The sequence below is a fragment of the Hyaena hyaena genome, unplaced genomic scaffold (genome assembly GCF_003009895.1).
Source record: "Hyaena hyaena isolate Hyena2069 unplaced genomic scaffold, ASM300989v1 scaffold_234, whole genome shotgun sequence".
Taxonomy (NCBI): domain Eukaryota; kingdom Metazoa; phylum Chordata; class Mammalia; order Carnivora; family Hyaenidae; genus Hyaena; species Hyaena hyaena.
This window is the reverse complement of record NW_024080865.1, coordinates 2223990-2238116: the sequence shown is the minus strand read 5'-3', so window position 1 is coordinate 2238116 and position 14127 is coordinate 2223990. Positions and strand designations below refer to the sequence as shown.

The window sequence follows — 14127 nt, the reverse complement described above, 5'->3', positions numbered from 1 at the left end:
AAAGGGTGATTGTGACAAAACTTACGGATCAGAATTTGTCTATAGCGATCATGCCAAAGAACTTATTGTAGGGGAGATTTTTGTTAGGGTGTACAACGAAGTTCCTACTTTCCAACTAGAGGTAAGCTCCATGCTTTTAGTTTTGTGTGTTACCTTTAGTCATTTGTTATTGAAAGCTGCTAGTTTATTCACACTGAATAAGTTGAAATAGTAACTGTTCATTGCCAGATACTTCATACTAACCTGGATATGTGAGAGGTTTACCATTGGTGACTTATAAGTCTCTTTATGTTGCATGTTGAAGAATGTGATTTTGTGGATTTGCGAATAAGAAGTTATTCCTCGCCCAGCTTTTTTTTGTATATATTTTATGCATAATGCTTCCCAACTGTGTCATGTGCATATGCCTTCAACTTACTAGTCTCTCCTGAAAGTGCAAGATTGTTTACACATTCACTCCATCATCCACCACATAGAAGTACTTCTCTGGCCAGTTATTAGAGGACAGTAAGAAAATACCCATGGAAAGCAAAGAGATTTTTTTAGAAAATTAGGTCCAACCATGTCATTTCTTGTGATGATCCCTAATCACTATGAGAAACAAATGAGGAGCTTTTTTTAAATCTGCTTAGTGTTTGAGAATCATGTAGGAATTTCTTGGTTTTGGTTTTTTTCTTTTTTTTTTTTGGAAGTCACAAGGAGGATTTTGCGGTTGGTTGCTGTGTAAGGAGGGAAGAAGGGAGACGGTTTTGAAGTTTGCACGTGGAAAAAAATTTACTAAACCATAGTGTATATTATTTTTCACAATAATTTGTATATAAATAGCTCTTAAGCAGAATGAGTTCATTGATTGGTGAAGTCTCTTTGAAAACTGTCCCTTGAACTGATATTCTAAGTATATATTTTTAAAAATATAAAAATAGAACCAAACTGTAAAAGTTACACACTGTACTATCAATTACTTTGATTGTAAAGGGAAGAGGTACTCTAATCCAGAATTTTTATACTAACGTCCTAATGGAAGCATATTAGATCTCTGATGTTTTGGGACAAAAAAAAGTTAAGGAACACTTTTTTTTTTAAAGTCTGTTTATTTTGAGAAAGGTAGTGTACATGTGTGCAAGTGGGAGAGGAGCCGAGAGGGAGGGAAAGAGAATTCCAAGCAGGCTCCATGCTATCATTGGGAGCCTGTCTTGGGACTCAGTTTCATCAATTGTAGGATCATGACCTGAGCTGAAATCAAGAGTCAGATGCTTAACCAACTGAGCCAGCCAGGCTCACCCAAACACTTTCTAATGCAATAGGGTGTTGTCCCCACAACCCCCAATTCATATATGTTTGTGTGCGTGTATAATTTAATCATGCCATAGCTTGAAGGTTCTGGGAGGGGGGGGGACAGTGTTGCTCTGGAGTCTTTTTTAAATTATTTCTGAGGGCATACGTATTTATAAATATTTCTCCACTCAATTTAGGTTCCAAAAGCATTTGCTGCAAGTCTTTTGGATTATATAGGCTCCCAGGCCCAGTACCTCCACACATTCATGGCTATCACACATGCTGCAAAAGTGGAGTCAGAGCAACACGGAGACCGCTTGCCAAGAGTGGAAATGGCTTTGGAGGCTCTGAGAAATGTCATAAAACATAATGCAGGTGTGTGACTATACCCTCAATTAGTAAGATCCTTAAAATAGAAGGGCCCTAAAAATTCCCAATTATCAATTTTATCAGAGAAACTCAGTATAGTATACTTAGTTATAGTGTTGACTTGGTACATAACGGAACAAGAATTGAGCTCGTAATATTTTTACCTATAAACCGTAGGATGGAAAGAGAGATCAGGGCATCATGTTTTTTTTTTTTTTAAATATTTTTTAATGTTTTATTTATTTCTAGGAGAGAGAGAGAGAGACAGCGTGAGCAGGGGAGGGTCAGAGAGAGAGGGAGTCACAGACCGAAACAGGCTCCAGGCTATGAGCTGTCAGTCAGCACAGAGCCCGACGCGGGGCTCGAACCCACGAACCGCGAGATCATGACCCAAGCGAAAGTCGAACGCTTAACCAACTAAGCCACCCAGGCGCCCCAAAGGCATCATGTTTTGAAGTATTCATATCTCTAAGAGAAAAAGTCTTAATAAGTTGAAAAGGTAGAAAAACATTGATGGTGTAAAATTTCACATTGATGACATAAGTTGACCTATAAGTGCTTAAATTAGATTTATTAATTAGGTAATCTAATTTGCCTTTTCTGCTACCTAACACATCATTAAGAGAAACTGACTAAAGCTTTTGGTATATAAAAATTGAAATAAAGTAAGAGTTCTCATTCTTAAATGGCCTTGTGAGGACATTTCCAAAAATGTCTTGCCTGATTCCAGGGCGATGCATATGTGGAAATCGGAAAGCATTTTCTAAGTCTAACTTTTATAACAGACGTGGACTATAAAACCACAAACAATACAAATTCAATTTAAGTTACTTGAAGACCCCAAATCCTTGTTATTAACTTTATTATTAACTTTCAGGTTTTTTTTTTTTTTTTTTTGCTCTTTTCAGTATATATTACAGTGATATAGTGGTTTGAAAGTGAATTTAAAGGCAACATATTAGTGGAATCTTTTCAGACTCTTTTAACAAGGAGTCTTAGTGAATTTTTTCTGAAGTCTCAGAAAATTACAGATTACATCATATGTATTAATACTACCATATAGTAAAAGGAAAAATACAGTGAACAAAATTTTAATGTTTAATGTTTTCATTGTGTTCAGAACAAGACGGTAGGAAGTATATGGGGATTGGGGTTTGAGGTGGGTAAGAAACGGAAATACTACTCAGTTTTATGTATTTTCACAAAGAGTCCTTTGTATATGCATACAGGTGTTCATGATGTAGTTCTCGTCTGGCAGAGTTCTAATTCAGTCTAAACTAAAAGGCAAATGGTGTCACACACTCTCAAAATATAATTAGGCAGAGGGGGTAGCTCTGAGATCTAAAGGTAAAGAGTAATAATAGCACCTTACATCCTTATTTTTAAAGTTGTTATTTAGATTGTGTATTTGATATATTGTTTTTCGCCTGAGGACTAGGGTTGTGGACGGAAATGAAAACAAAACAAACCTAAGAAATTCTGTCTTACTCTTTGCCTCTTAAGACTTACAGCTTTTTAGAGGAAGTCCACTCACTTAATGCTACAGTTGTTGAGGAAAGATGATCAGAGACTTAGAATTGACAGTAATATCGGTTTTCTGAAGGTCTGTCATTTAGAACATCACTTAGAAATAAAAGATAAACATTTTATTCTTATTCCCTAGGCTCTGAAAGTGAATGCATTGGGCACTTTAAGTTAATATTTTCCCTTCTCCGAGTCCATGGAGCTGGTCAAGTGCAGCAGTTGGCTTTAGAGGTAAAATAATTTTATATTAAACCATGTTGCCTTTCCTCTCACTACCGTATGTGATTTAGGCCTTGATTTATCACCATCTAAGTTTGAATGGAAGTTTGTGTGTTCTGGGTTTGTTTTTTTTCCATTTTTCTTGTTAAGCCAAGTAAATATGTTCTTAAAATTTGAAATGATATATTCATTTTGAACAGCAAATGTTGCACAGTGTTGCTCAAGGTGATTCCCTGTGTGGTCATGGCCTGTCATGTATCAGAACCTGGGAAGCATTGTATAGTGTCATGCAGTGTGAGTTAAGGAATGGGCTTCACTGGGTAAGCTTGGAAGACATAGATGACAAGAAGAAGGGGTAGGGTTTTCCTGATCTCCCAGTGTCTCCAGAGACCAGGGCATACACTATAGGTTTGTGTTCACAGGACAGACCCGTCCCATTCCCTTCAGTAGCTATCCCTTTTTATGGATTATGGATTATGGAAAAGCACCCTTTTCAGGGTTATAGACAGGCAACTGAGATGTTAGACTCTTTACAGGAGCTGTCTAGGAAAGCCAGCTGCCCAGAGCCTACAGGCCTTCGGGGTCCAAGAGAACTTGGAAGCCCCTTCTTTAGGAGAATCAAAGCACTGGTCCCCAGGGAAGCTGGGTGCAGCCTTTTCCTCTGGGAGAAGCAGGAAGTGCCTAGCTGTAGGGTGCACATTATCTAGGCAACCCAGAATTAGCTCCTAGGATCATTTTGCAGCACAACTTGTAAAGAACACTGCTGTAACAGGTTTATGAGCAGTTTATAAATTATTTATAAAGCAGTTTGTAAATTATTCTTTGATTACATTTTGGTTTAAGGATTTTTAATAAAATAATACAAGTTAAATTGGTCAAAAATCGTAACAAGCATGTTCTTTTAATTGACAAACGTGTTCCTCTACTTAATTCCTCCATGCACCTTGTAACTTTTTTAATGAACAGTATTAAATCTAAGATCTCTTGGTTTGAGATGCTGACCACATGGTTCAAGTTAAGCAACATTGATCTTTTTGTTATTAAATTCCTTTAAAAAAATTATTTTTGAGAGAGAGAGAGAGAGAGACAGTGAGACAGTGCCAGCAGAGGAGGGGCAGAGAGAGAGAGGGAGACAGAATCTGAGGTAGGCTCCAGGCTCTGAGCTGTCAGCACAGAGTCTAACACGGAGCTCAGACTCTCCAACTGCCAAGATCATGACCCGAGCTGAAGTCGGAGGCTCAACCACCTGAGCCACCCAGGCACCCCAAGAATTAGTCCTTTATGAAAGAAAACATGCCTAATTCTTTATAATGGAAAGATAAGCCAGATCTGTTGTGCTAGTCACTGGAAGACCTTTAATTTTTCCAAAAGCAAAATAAAAAAGTCCCAGTAGTGAGGATCATTATTTTCCTAACCACTCCCCTCCCCAGTTCTGTGATTGGAAACCGTTACAGTATATGCCATAGTTATGGAGCGTAGTTATGCAACCAGCATAGGATCAAAAAGTTCTTAATAACCTCAAGATTTCGAATTAGTGCTAAAATACTTCTTAGATTATTATGTTTGATTCTTATCTCTAAATTAATAGAAAGCTAAGGTACATAATATATACGTGAGCATGAACATTTTAAATTCTTTCTGAAAAGATCAAAGTAATAAAGCCATTCTTTTAAAATTAAACTCTTAAAAATTAAATATCTTGTGGGGCGCCTGGATGGCTCAGTCGATTAAGCCTCCGACTCTTGATTTCAGCTCAGGTCATTCTCTCACAGTTTGTGAGTTTGAGCCCCACATTGGGTTTTGTGGAGCCTGCTTGGGATTCTCTCTCTCTCTCTTTCTGCCTCCTGCTTGTGTTCTCTCTCACTTCAAAAAAATAAATAACCAGAAAAAAATTTTGTTTTGTTTTCCAAACATTTTTTTCACTTTTTTGAAGCCTCACATTTATTCATATTTATTTACATTTATTTAGATCTGACTTAATTTGATTTAGGTCCAAAATTATTTCCCAAACCGTTAATATCCTATTGATTTAATTTTCAGGTTGTGAATATAGTAACATCTAACCAAGATTGTGTCAACAATATTGCTGAATCAATGGTTTTGTCCAATTTATTGGCCCTTCTACATTCATTGCCATCAAGTATGTATGTATATACATGAATGGAATTTTGAAAACCACAGCATGGTCAACCTGTAGAGGGAGCAGTTACACAGATAATATAAAATCTCTGACAAAGCATGATATCCATGTTTGCTTTGGAATCTTTTAAGTGGTATTCTTTATATAGTGTCTTCCTAATATTGTATGTAAGTTAATAATAAAGCTGTTTTGTATTTTCCATTTCAAAAGTTGGAGGTGAGAGAGGTCAAAAAGTAAAGGAAAATAACATGGGCTTTTCAGTTTTCTGAGTATGATATACATGTAAGTAATTGAGAATTGACTCGTGGCTTATAAAGAAACATCGTTTGTCTCATTCATCTCATGGATGCCGCGGTGTCTTGTACACTTTAGGTATTTCTTTAATGTTCAGTGACTTGGATGGAGTCAAATTTCCATTGAATAATTTTTGCTTTCTTTAATAAATCACATTTGAAATAGTTTCCTAAAATGACAGCCTTTTTTTTTTTTTTTTAGTTTATTGTCAAGTCGGTTTCCATATAACACCCAGTGCTCATCCCAACAAGTGCCCTCCTCCATGCCCATCACCCCCCTTCTGCTCTCCCCCACCCCCATCAGCCCTCAGTTTTTCTCAGCATTCAAGTGTCTCTCACAGTTTGCCTCCCTCCCTCTCCCCAACTATTTTTCCCCTTCTTCTCCCCCATGGTCCTCCATTAGCTTCCTCCTACTCCTCCTGTACGTACAAACATATGGTATCTGTCCTTCTCTGCCTGACTTACTTTGCTCAGCATAACACCCTCAAGTTCCATCTGTGTTGCTGCACATGGCCAGCTTTCATTCTTTTTCATTGCCATGTAGTATTCCATTGATAGATAAACCACATCTTTTTTTTTTCTGAATTTATTTATTTTTTTTTTTACAAATAGTTTATTCTCAAGTTGGTTTCCATGTAACACCCAGTGCTCATCCCCACAAGTGCCCTCCTCCTCCATCTATGTTGCTGCATATGGCCAGATTTCATTTTTTCTTATTGTCATGTAGTATTCCATTGTATAATGAACCACATCTTCTTGATCCATTCGTCCGTTGATGGACACTTAGGCTCTTTCCATGATTTGGCTATTGTTGAGAGTGCTGCTATGAACATGGGGGTACATGTGCCCCCATCCTTCAGCACTCCTCTATCCCTTGGGTAAATGCCTAGCAGTGCTATTGCTGGGTCATAGGGGAGTTCTATTGATACTTTTTTGAGGAACCTCCATGCTGTTTTCCATAGGGGCTCCACCAGTTTACATTCCCACCAATGGTGTAGGAGGGTGCCCGTTTCTCCACATCCTCGCCAGCATCTAGAGTCTCCTGATTTGTTCATTTTAGCCACCAGTGTGAGGTAGTATCTCAGTGTGGTTTTGATTTGTGTTTCCCTGATGAGGAAGGATGCTGAGCATCGTTTCATGTGTCTGTTGGCCATCTGGATGTCCTCTTTGGAGAAGTGTAAAATGACAGCTTTTGAAAGTCATTTGCAGGTTATTTGTATTTGGTTTTTCTTTTTTTACTGCTGTTTGACTCTAGAGGCTCTTGGACTACACTCTCCTAGAGTCGAAGAGCAATGACAGACAGATGACCAAAGGGGTATAAAGAGCTGGCAAAGAGGGTGGAGGCTGCAAAGGAAGAGGCTGACCCTGAGGCAACAGTAAAAGCTGGTCACTGAGCTGGGCTATGTTCACATACAGGAGAACAAACATTCAGAAGGGGATTCCTGAGAGAAGCAACAGTACATCATTGAAAATGCACCCCTGTTTAAACATAGTTTCAAAGGAAAACAAGTTTTGGAGGGGACAGAGGGAGGCTAAATATTTTATGTATTTAAGGTCCCTTAGTAAACCATGGAAGACAGATAATTAAGTCTAAAATATAAATGACAGCAGAGTAGGCTGAAATATCTAGGTGGCAGGTAGTTTACCTCTAAGATTAAATGAGATAAAAACATAAAATTACACTTTGCAGAATATGAATTCTGTAACAATCTTTACTCAGTATAATTTTACATTGTTTGAAGTCACTGATTATTGTGAGGATTTAAGTATGATGCCCTCTGGAGAACACCTTGGTCGGTGCCTGGCACAGAATTGCTGCACAGTAAATGTCAGCTTATGTGATGATAATGCATTCCTTGAACTATCTTACCCTGCAGGTCGTCAGCTTGTTCTGGAAACTCTTTATGCCTTGACCTCAAGTACAAAAATAATCAAAGAAGCAATGGCAAAAGGTACTGTATAGAGTGCTTTCTTATCCAGTCCTGTTCAGTGATGATGAAGCTTATTTTGAACTGTTTTGTATAGTCTGGTAAACTAGAAGAATGCTTTGAAGGGCTTACAACTTAAAAAAAAAAAAAATTAAACTGCATTAAGTTGAAATGAAGTTAAAAATGAATTCAACTAATCAGGAAAGTCATTCTTGGGGTGCCTGGGTGGCTCAGTTGGTTGAGCATCCAACTTTGGCTCTGGTCATGATCTCATAGTGTGTGGGTTCGAGCCCTGCATCAGGCTCTGTGCTGACAGCTAGCTCAGAGCCTGGAGCCTGTTTCAGATTCTGTGTCTCCCTCTCTCTGACCCTCCCCTGCTCATGCTGTCTCTGTCTCTCTCAGAAATAAATAAAACATTGAAAAAATTATTTTTAAGTCATTTTTTATAGTATAAGTGCTAATTCTTTTTTTTCCTTCATAGGAGCTTTGATTTACTTACTAGATATGTTCTGCAATTCAACACATCCACAGGTTCGAGCCCAAACAGCGGAACTTTTTGCTAAAATGACAGCAGACAAACTAATAGGTCCAAAGGTGAGCACAAAATGGGTCTTCAGAAAGAAATTTATTAAATCTCTGTTACTTTGATACTAATTGCGTGAAGTTTGCCAAAGTATGACGTTGAGGATAAGGACATGATTTGATATGAAAGTTGGGAGTTTGGCATACTTGAAATTGTTGCTCTGTATTACTACTTTGAGAACAGTTACAGTTGGAGAATCCTCTATCGGAAATGAGAACTCTTAAGAGAGTGTTTGGATTATGGTGATAAACTGTTTAACTTCCTTGAAGAAAGAACAGACGTATATTGAAGTTATGACAAAGTAATTAGGTTAGATTATCTCAGGATTGGCCTGTGTAGAAGTAGCTAGTGAAGGGGAGATAATGATCTGTGTTCTCACCCACTCCACCACATGTATGTTAGTAAGGCTACGCCACCCTAGGGAATAAGTCCATACAGGCACGTGAGTGTAGCCGCCTCCACACTCTGCAGGAAGATCTTTCATCCATAGTTTGGAGGTGACCAGATAATCTTTGGAATCCTGGTCCAATTTATAGACCAGGAACCTGTTAAAACAGTACTTCAAAATAGAATTCATCCAGACAGAGGTGTAGTCAGTCTCCTCATGTTACTAACTCAATTTCAAAAGAAATAGTGCTTATTGAAGTATTGTCTGTGCCAGCCCACAAGGCAGCACCTCAGAGAAATGTGTCTTGAAATAAAGGCTCTTGCACCCTCACCTCCAGAGTCTGATTTTGCGGGCGCCTGGGTGGCTCGGTCGGTTGTCCGACTTTGGCTCAGGTCATGATCTCACAGTTGTGGGTTCGAGCCCCGCGTCAGGCTCTGTGCTGACAGCTCAGAGCCTGGAGCCTGCTTTGGATTCTGTGTCTCCCTCTCTCTCTGCCCCTCCCTTGCTCATGCTCTCTCTCTCTCTCTCTCTCTCAGAAATAAATAAAACATTAAAAAATTTTTTTAAAAATTAAGAAAGAAAAATCTGGATTTAGTATTTTTTTTGTCTCCTCTCTAGATGTTGAGAATGTGTCACAGGGCCTGAAACTTTGGGTATAAAGTTAATAGTCTGTCATCACAAGGATTGATGAAATGAGGGAGATTACATTTGGGTGTCTTCTGAAAAGGTCCATAAAAGTATGAATATTGATTTTTTTTTTTTTTAAGAGTATGCTCATGGGGGAGGAGCAGAGGGGGAGAGAGGATTTTTTTCTTTTTAATGTTTATCTACTTGAGAGAGCATACATGTGGGGGCAGAGAGGGGCAGAGAGAGAGGGAGGCAGAGAATCCCAAGCAGACTTCGTGCCATCAGCACAGAGCCCAGTGTGGGCTCAAACCCAGAAACCAAACCCTGAGATCATGACCTGAACTGAAATCAAGAGTTGGACACTTAGCTGACTGAGCCACTCAGGCACCCTCTTTTTTTTTTTTTTTTTTAATTTTACTTTTAAGTAATCTCTATACCCAACATGGAGCTTGAACTCCCAACCCTGAGATCAACAGTTGCATGCTCCACCAACTGAGCCATGCAGGTGCCCCTAATAATTGAGTTTTCTTAAAGCTAGAGTTGGGTAGTAAGTACATAGCTGTAAGTATTTAATGTTACATGTTTTAGATAACATTTTAGATGTTTAAAACAAATATGTATTGAAGTTGACTTTGAACTGTTCAGTATATTTTGACCTTTGAAATACATGGGGGACAGGGGTTCCTAGGTGGCTTGGTCGGTTGAGCATCTGACTTTGGCCCGGGTCATGGCATCATGGTTTGTGAATTTGAGCCCTTGTGCTGTCTCTCTCAAAAATGAATAAACATTTTTTTAAAAAGTTGAAATACATGAGGGACAAATTTTATCAAGGTGAATATATTTACACATAAACTTTTTGTATAGGAACAAATACCAGCTCCTTAATTGGATGGTTTGTAGGCAGATTTTTTTTTTTTTTTAGAACTGGGGTCAGTAAACCTTTTTCCGCTTTTGGTTAGCAGCTTTATTGAGATAGAATTGACATACCATACAGTTCCCACCTGTAAAGTACACAATTCAGTGGTTTCTTGATACTTACAGATTGGGTAACCCACAGTCAGTTTTCATCAACCCAGGAAGAAAACTGTTCCCTTTAGCAGTCACTCTTCCCAGCACGAACTTATATTCTAGATTTGTCTGTTCTAAGCATTTGCATTTCATGTAAATGAACTCTGACATTATGTGTTCTTCTGTGACTGGGTTCTGTCACTTAGCATGTTTTCAAAGTTCTAACATTATTGTAAGTATCAGTACTTTGTTTCTTTTTATTGCCAAATAATACTCCATCTTATAGGTATACCGCATTTGTTTTTCCGTGTATCATTTGATAGATGTGTGAATTGTTCCTACCTTTTGGTTGTTGTGAATAATGTGACCGTGAACATTTGTATAGGAGTTTTCAAACTGTTTTCCAAACTGGCTGCATCATTTTACATTACCACCAGCAGTTATGAGGGTTCTCATTTCTCTACATCTTATCTAACTTTTGTTATTAGATTCTTTTTTGATTAGAGCCATCCTCGTGGGTGTGAAATGGTATCTCATGATTTTGATTTGCATTTCCCTACTGACTAATATAATGTTGAGTATGTTTTTATATGCTTATTGGCCATTTGTGCACTTTTTAGAGAAATGTCTGTTGGTTCACATCTTCTGCTTATCCCTTAGTTGGGTTATTTATCTTTTTACTATTGAGTTGTAATTGTTCTTTTTATACTCTGTTTGCAGTCCCTTACCAGATAGAGGATTTGCAAATATTTTCTCTCATTCCAGGAATGTCATTCTGTCTTCTTTGTGATACCATTTGAAGCACAAAAGTTTTCGATTCTGATGAAGTCCGCTCTCTCTCTCTCTCTTTTTTTTTAAGTGTATTTTGAGTGAGAAGAGGGTGTGTGTGCAAGTGGGAGATGGAGGAGAGGGCGGGAGAGAGAGAGAAAATCTCAAGGAGGCTCCATACTGGTAGCGCAGAGCTTGACACAGGGCTCGAACTCCAGCCATGAATAAGATCATGACCTGAACTGAAATCAGGACTCAGTTGCTTTACCAACTGAGTCACCTATGTGCCCCTTATAGCTTGTGCTTTTGATCTTACCATGTAAGAAACCGTTGCCTAATCCAAGATTATAAATATTTATGCCTGTGTTTCCTCCTACTAGAGTTTTATAGTTTTAGTTCTTGGATTTATATCCTAAGTCCATTTGAATTAATTTTTGTACATGGTGTGAGCTATGGGTGGGACCAGTAAACTTTTTCTATAAAGGATCATGTAAATATTTATCCTTTTTGGGTCATCCGATTTCTTTCACAAAAACTCCTTTTCCTTAGGAAAGCAGCCGTAGACCGTAACTGTGTAAATGGTTGTGTTGGTGTTTCAGTGAACCTTTACACACAAAACAGGTGGCGGACCAGATTTGGCTCCTAGTGGGCCAGCCCTTTTCTCAAATAACTAAGTAACCTGAACATAACTCTGGAGGCTTATCGTCAAAGAATTTGCATTATGGAAATTGTTTTACTGCTTGTTTAATAATATCGGTGAATGCTTGCTTTCTAGTTGAATTCAGTTATGATCAAGAAAAGTGAAATGATTCCTAGTGGATGTTCTCTGTTATCTAACTAATACAGTTCATATATCTGCTTTAGTTCTTTGGCTGCTTAGGAAGTTCAGAACTAAATTTATAGTATATCACTATCAGTAATACAGAGTTTAATTTCCTTTGTGGCTGGCTTTATATTAGTCTTCATTCAAATAAGTTTTTGACTCTCTGCTACATGTGAGGGCCTGAGAATACAAGCAGTGAATGAGTGAGACAGACCAGGTCAGAGAAGCTTTCCAGATGATGAGTTTGAGCACAGGCTTGAGTGTCACAAAGGAGAGAAAACCACGTGAAGACCTTAGCAGAAAACTTCCCAACCTTCATTTCCCTTTGTCTTAGTGCCTCATACACAGAGTTTGTGTGTATGTGTGTTTTGGATGAATTCTTTTTACTGCTGCTTTTTTAACGTAATCAGTACACTCAGTGTGAGACTCGAACTCATGACCGCAAGATCAAGAGGTGCATACTCTGCCAGCTGAGCTGGTCAGGTGCCTCTGTATTATTTTTAAAGCTACAGTTTAAGTCCTTTTTGAAAAATGGCACAGTACAATGTAAAAACGTAGTATAGCAAAATAAATACACTAAAAAATACTTGAAACACCCAAAGGCAGCAGCATGAGAAAAATTTGTTTGCAAAGGCGGGGGACATGGGGGAGAGTTGGGACAGGCCTAGAATACCCATTTAAATAAGAGTATTCTGGGAAGAAGGAACAGCGTGCGCAGGGCATGATCCAGCAAGGTGTGCTCTGGACAGTATATGCATCAGCACTATTGAATTTCTTCAGTTATCTTAAATTTGAGGCAGAGAAGCAATGAAACTGGATAGGTAAGTAAGAAGACTTGTTAAAGTCAACTTTGCATAAACTAAGGTTGATCTTTTCTCCCACTCCAGAACATTTGGATAATAGTTACAGCCCAGATCAGCCTCACCACAAAATACAACAGCATCATATCCTAGAGAAATACAGAACACACCAAACACTGAGCTGTCCAATAGGTCTCTTTTCTTTCTCACCGCCCCCATATAGGTCCGCATTACATTAATGAAATTTCTACCGAGTGTTTTCATGGATGCCATGAGAGACAGCCCTGAAGCTGCTGTCCATATTTTTGAAGGAACTCATGAAAATCCAGAGTTAATTTGGAATGATAGCTCCAGAGATAAAGTGTCTACAACAGTTAGAGAAATGATGCTAGAGTAAGTAACGCCTTCAGGTAAATCGCCAAAAAGGACAAATGTTTCCCATGTTGTCCGTCACCTCTCTAAATTGATTCTGAAGATTGATGAAAGTGCATTTTGTGACTGAAGTTTGATACTCTACCCTCTCATTTTTTCCCCTAAGGCACTTTAAAAATCAGCGAGATAACCCTGATGTAAATTGGAAGGTAAAATATACTTTTATTCAGAGGAAGGAATTTTATATTTTACTGTATTTTTGTGGATTTGTTGTTGTTTTTTAATTCCTACTGAATCAGTTTGATGACTATTAGACACTTTGTCGTTAAGACACTTGAGAATTCCCCTGGGAAGTCAGGTTCTAAATTTAAAAATAGGAATATTCGCTTTTTAAGTTAGTAATCAAAGTACCTGTGTTGAATCTTACTAAGGGATTATATTAAAAATTAGAGTAATTATAATTTGATTATATTAATGACTGTTTAATGGGATTTGCATTTTTTGTGTCATGTATGACTAATGATTAAGTGACTTGACTGTAATTCTTTATTTCTTTAAGTTGCCTGAAGATTTTGCTGTGGTGTTTGGAGAAGCAGAGGGTGAACTTGCCGTTGGAGGAGTTTTCTTGAGAATCTTTATTGCACAGCCAGCATGGGTTCTAAGAAAGCCTAGAGAATTCCTTATTGCACTATTAGAAAAGTTAACTGAGCTCCTGGAGAAGAACAATCCTCACGTAAGATTCAGCCATCAGTGACACGTTTTCAGTAGTTTGCTAAGTATATACAGATGGAGTTTCTGTTAAAATACCATCTTCAGTGTCCGTACATTAAGAATTGGCAACCTTTTTCAGTACAGCAGCCATGTTCAAATTCAGATAGGCCCATTCACCTTTTTTGGGGCAAATTCAAAAGTGAGCATGGTTATTCCTGAACCAAAGTTGGAGATGTCTACATTGACAAATTGCTATTCTTGACAACTATAGAGGCTCTAAAAGAAGGGATCTCCAATGG

General features: G+C 38.2%; 1 protein-coding gene across 3 annotated transcripts in view; it reads left to right on the top strand.

The window, feature by feature from the left end:
* The window catches only part of DNAJC13 (DnaJ heat shock protein family (Hsp40) member C13), a 127035-nt gene that overhangs the window by 99507 nt on the left and 13401 nt on the right, over positions 1 to 14127 (top strand). For all 3 annotated transcript variants that reach the window (XM_039243842.1, XM_039243843.1, XM_039243841.1), the window contains 9 exons: positions 5 to 121; positions 1473 to 1650; positions 3308 to 3399; positions 5428 to 5527; positions 7698 to 7772; positions 8230 to 8342; positions 12969 to 13138; positions 13284 to 13326; positions 13677 to 13850. In XM_039243842.1, coding sequence (XP_039099773.1) covers positions 5 to 121; positions 1473 to 1650; positions 3308 to 3399; positions 5428 to 5527; positions 7698 to 7772; positions 8230 to 8342; positions 12969 to 13138; positions 13284 to 13326; positions 13677 to 13850 — 1062 coding nt within the window. The remainder of the gene's footprint in view (positions 1 to 4; positions 122 to 1472; positions 1651 to 3307; positions 3400 to 5427; positions 5528 to 7697; positions 7773 to 8229; positions 8343 to 12968; positions 13139 to 13283; positions 13327 to 13676; positions 13851 to 14127) is intronic.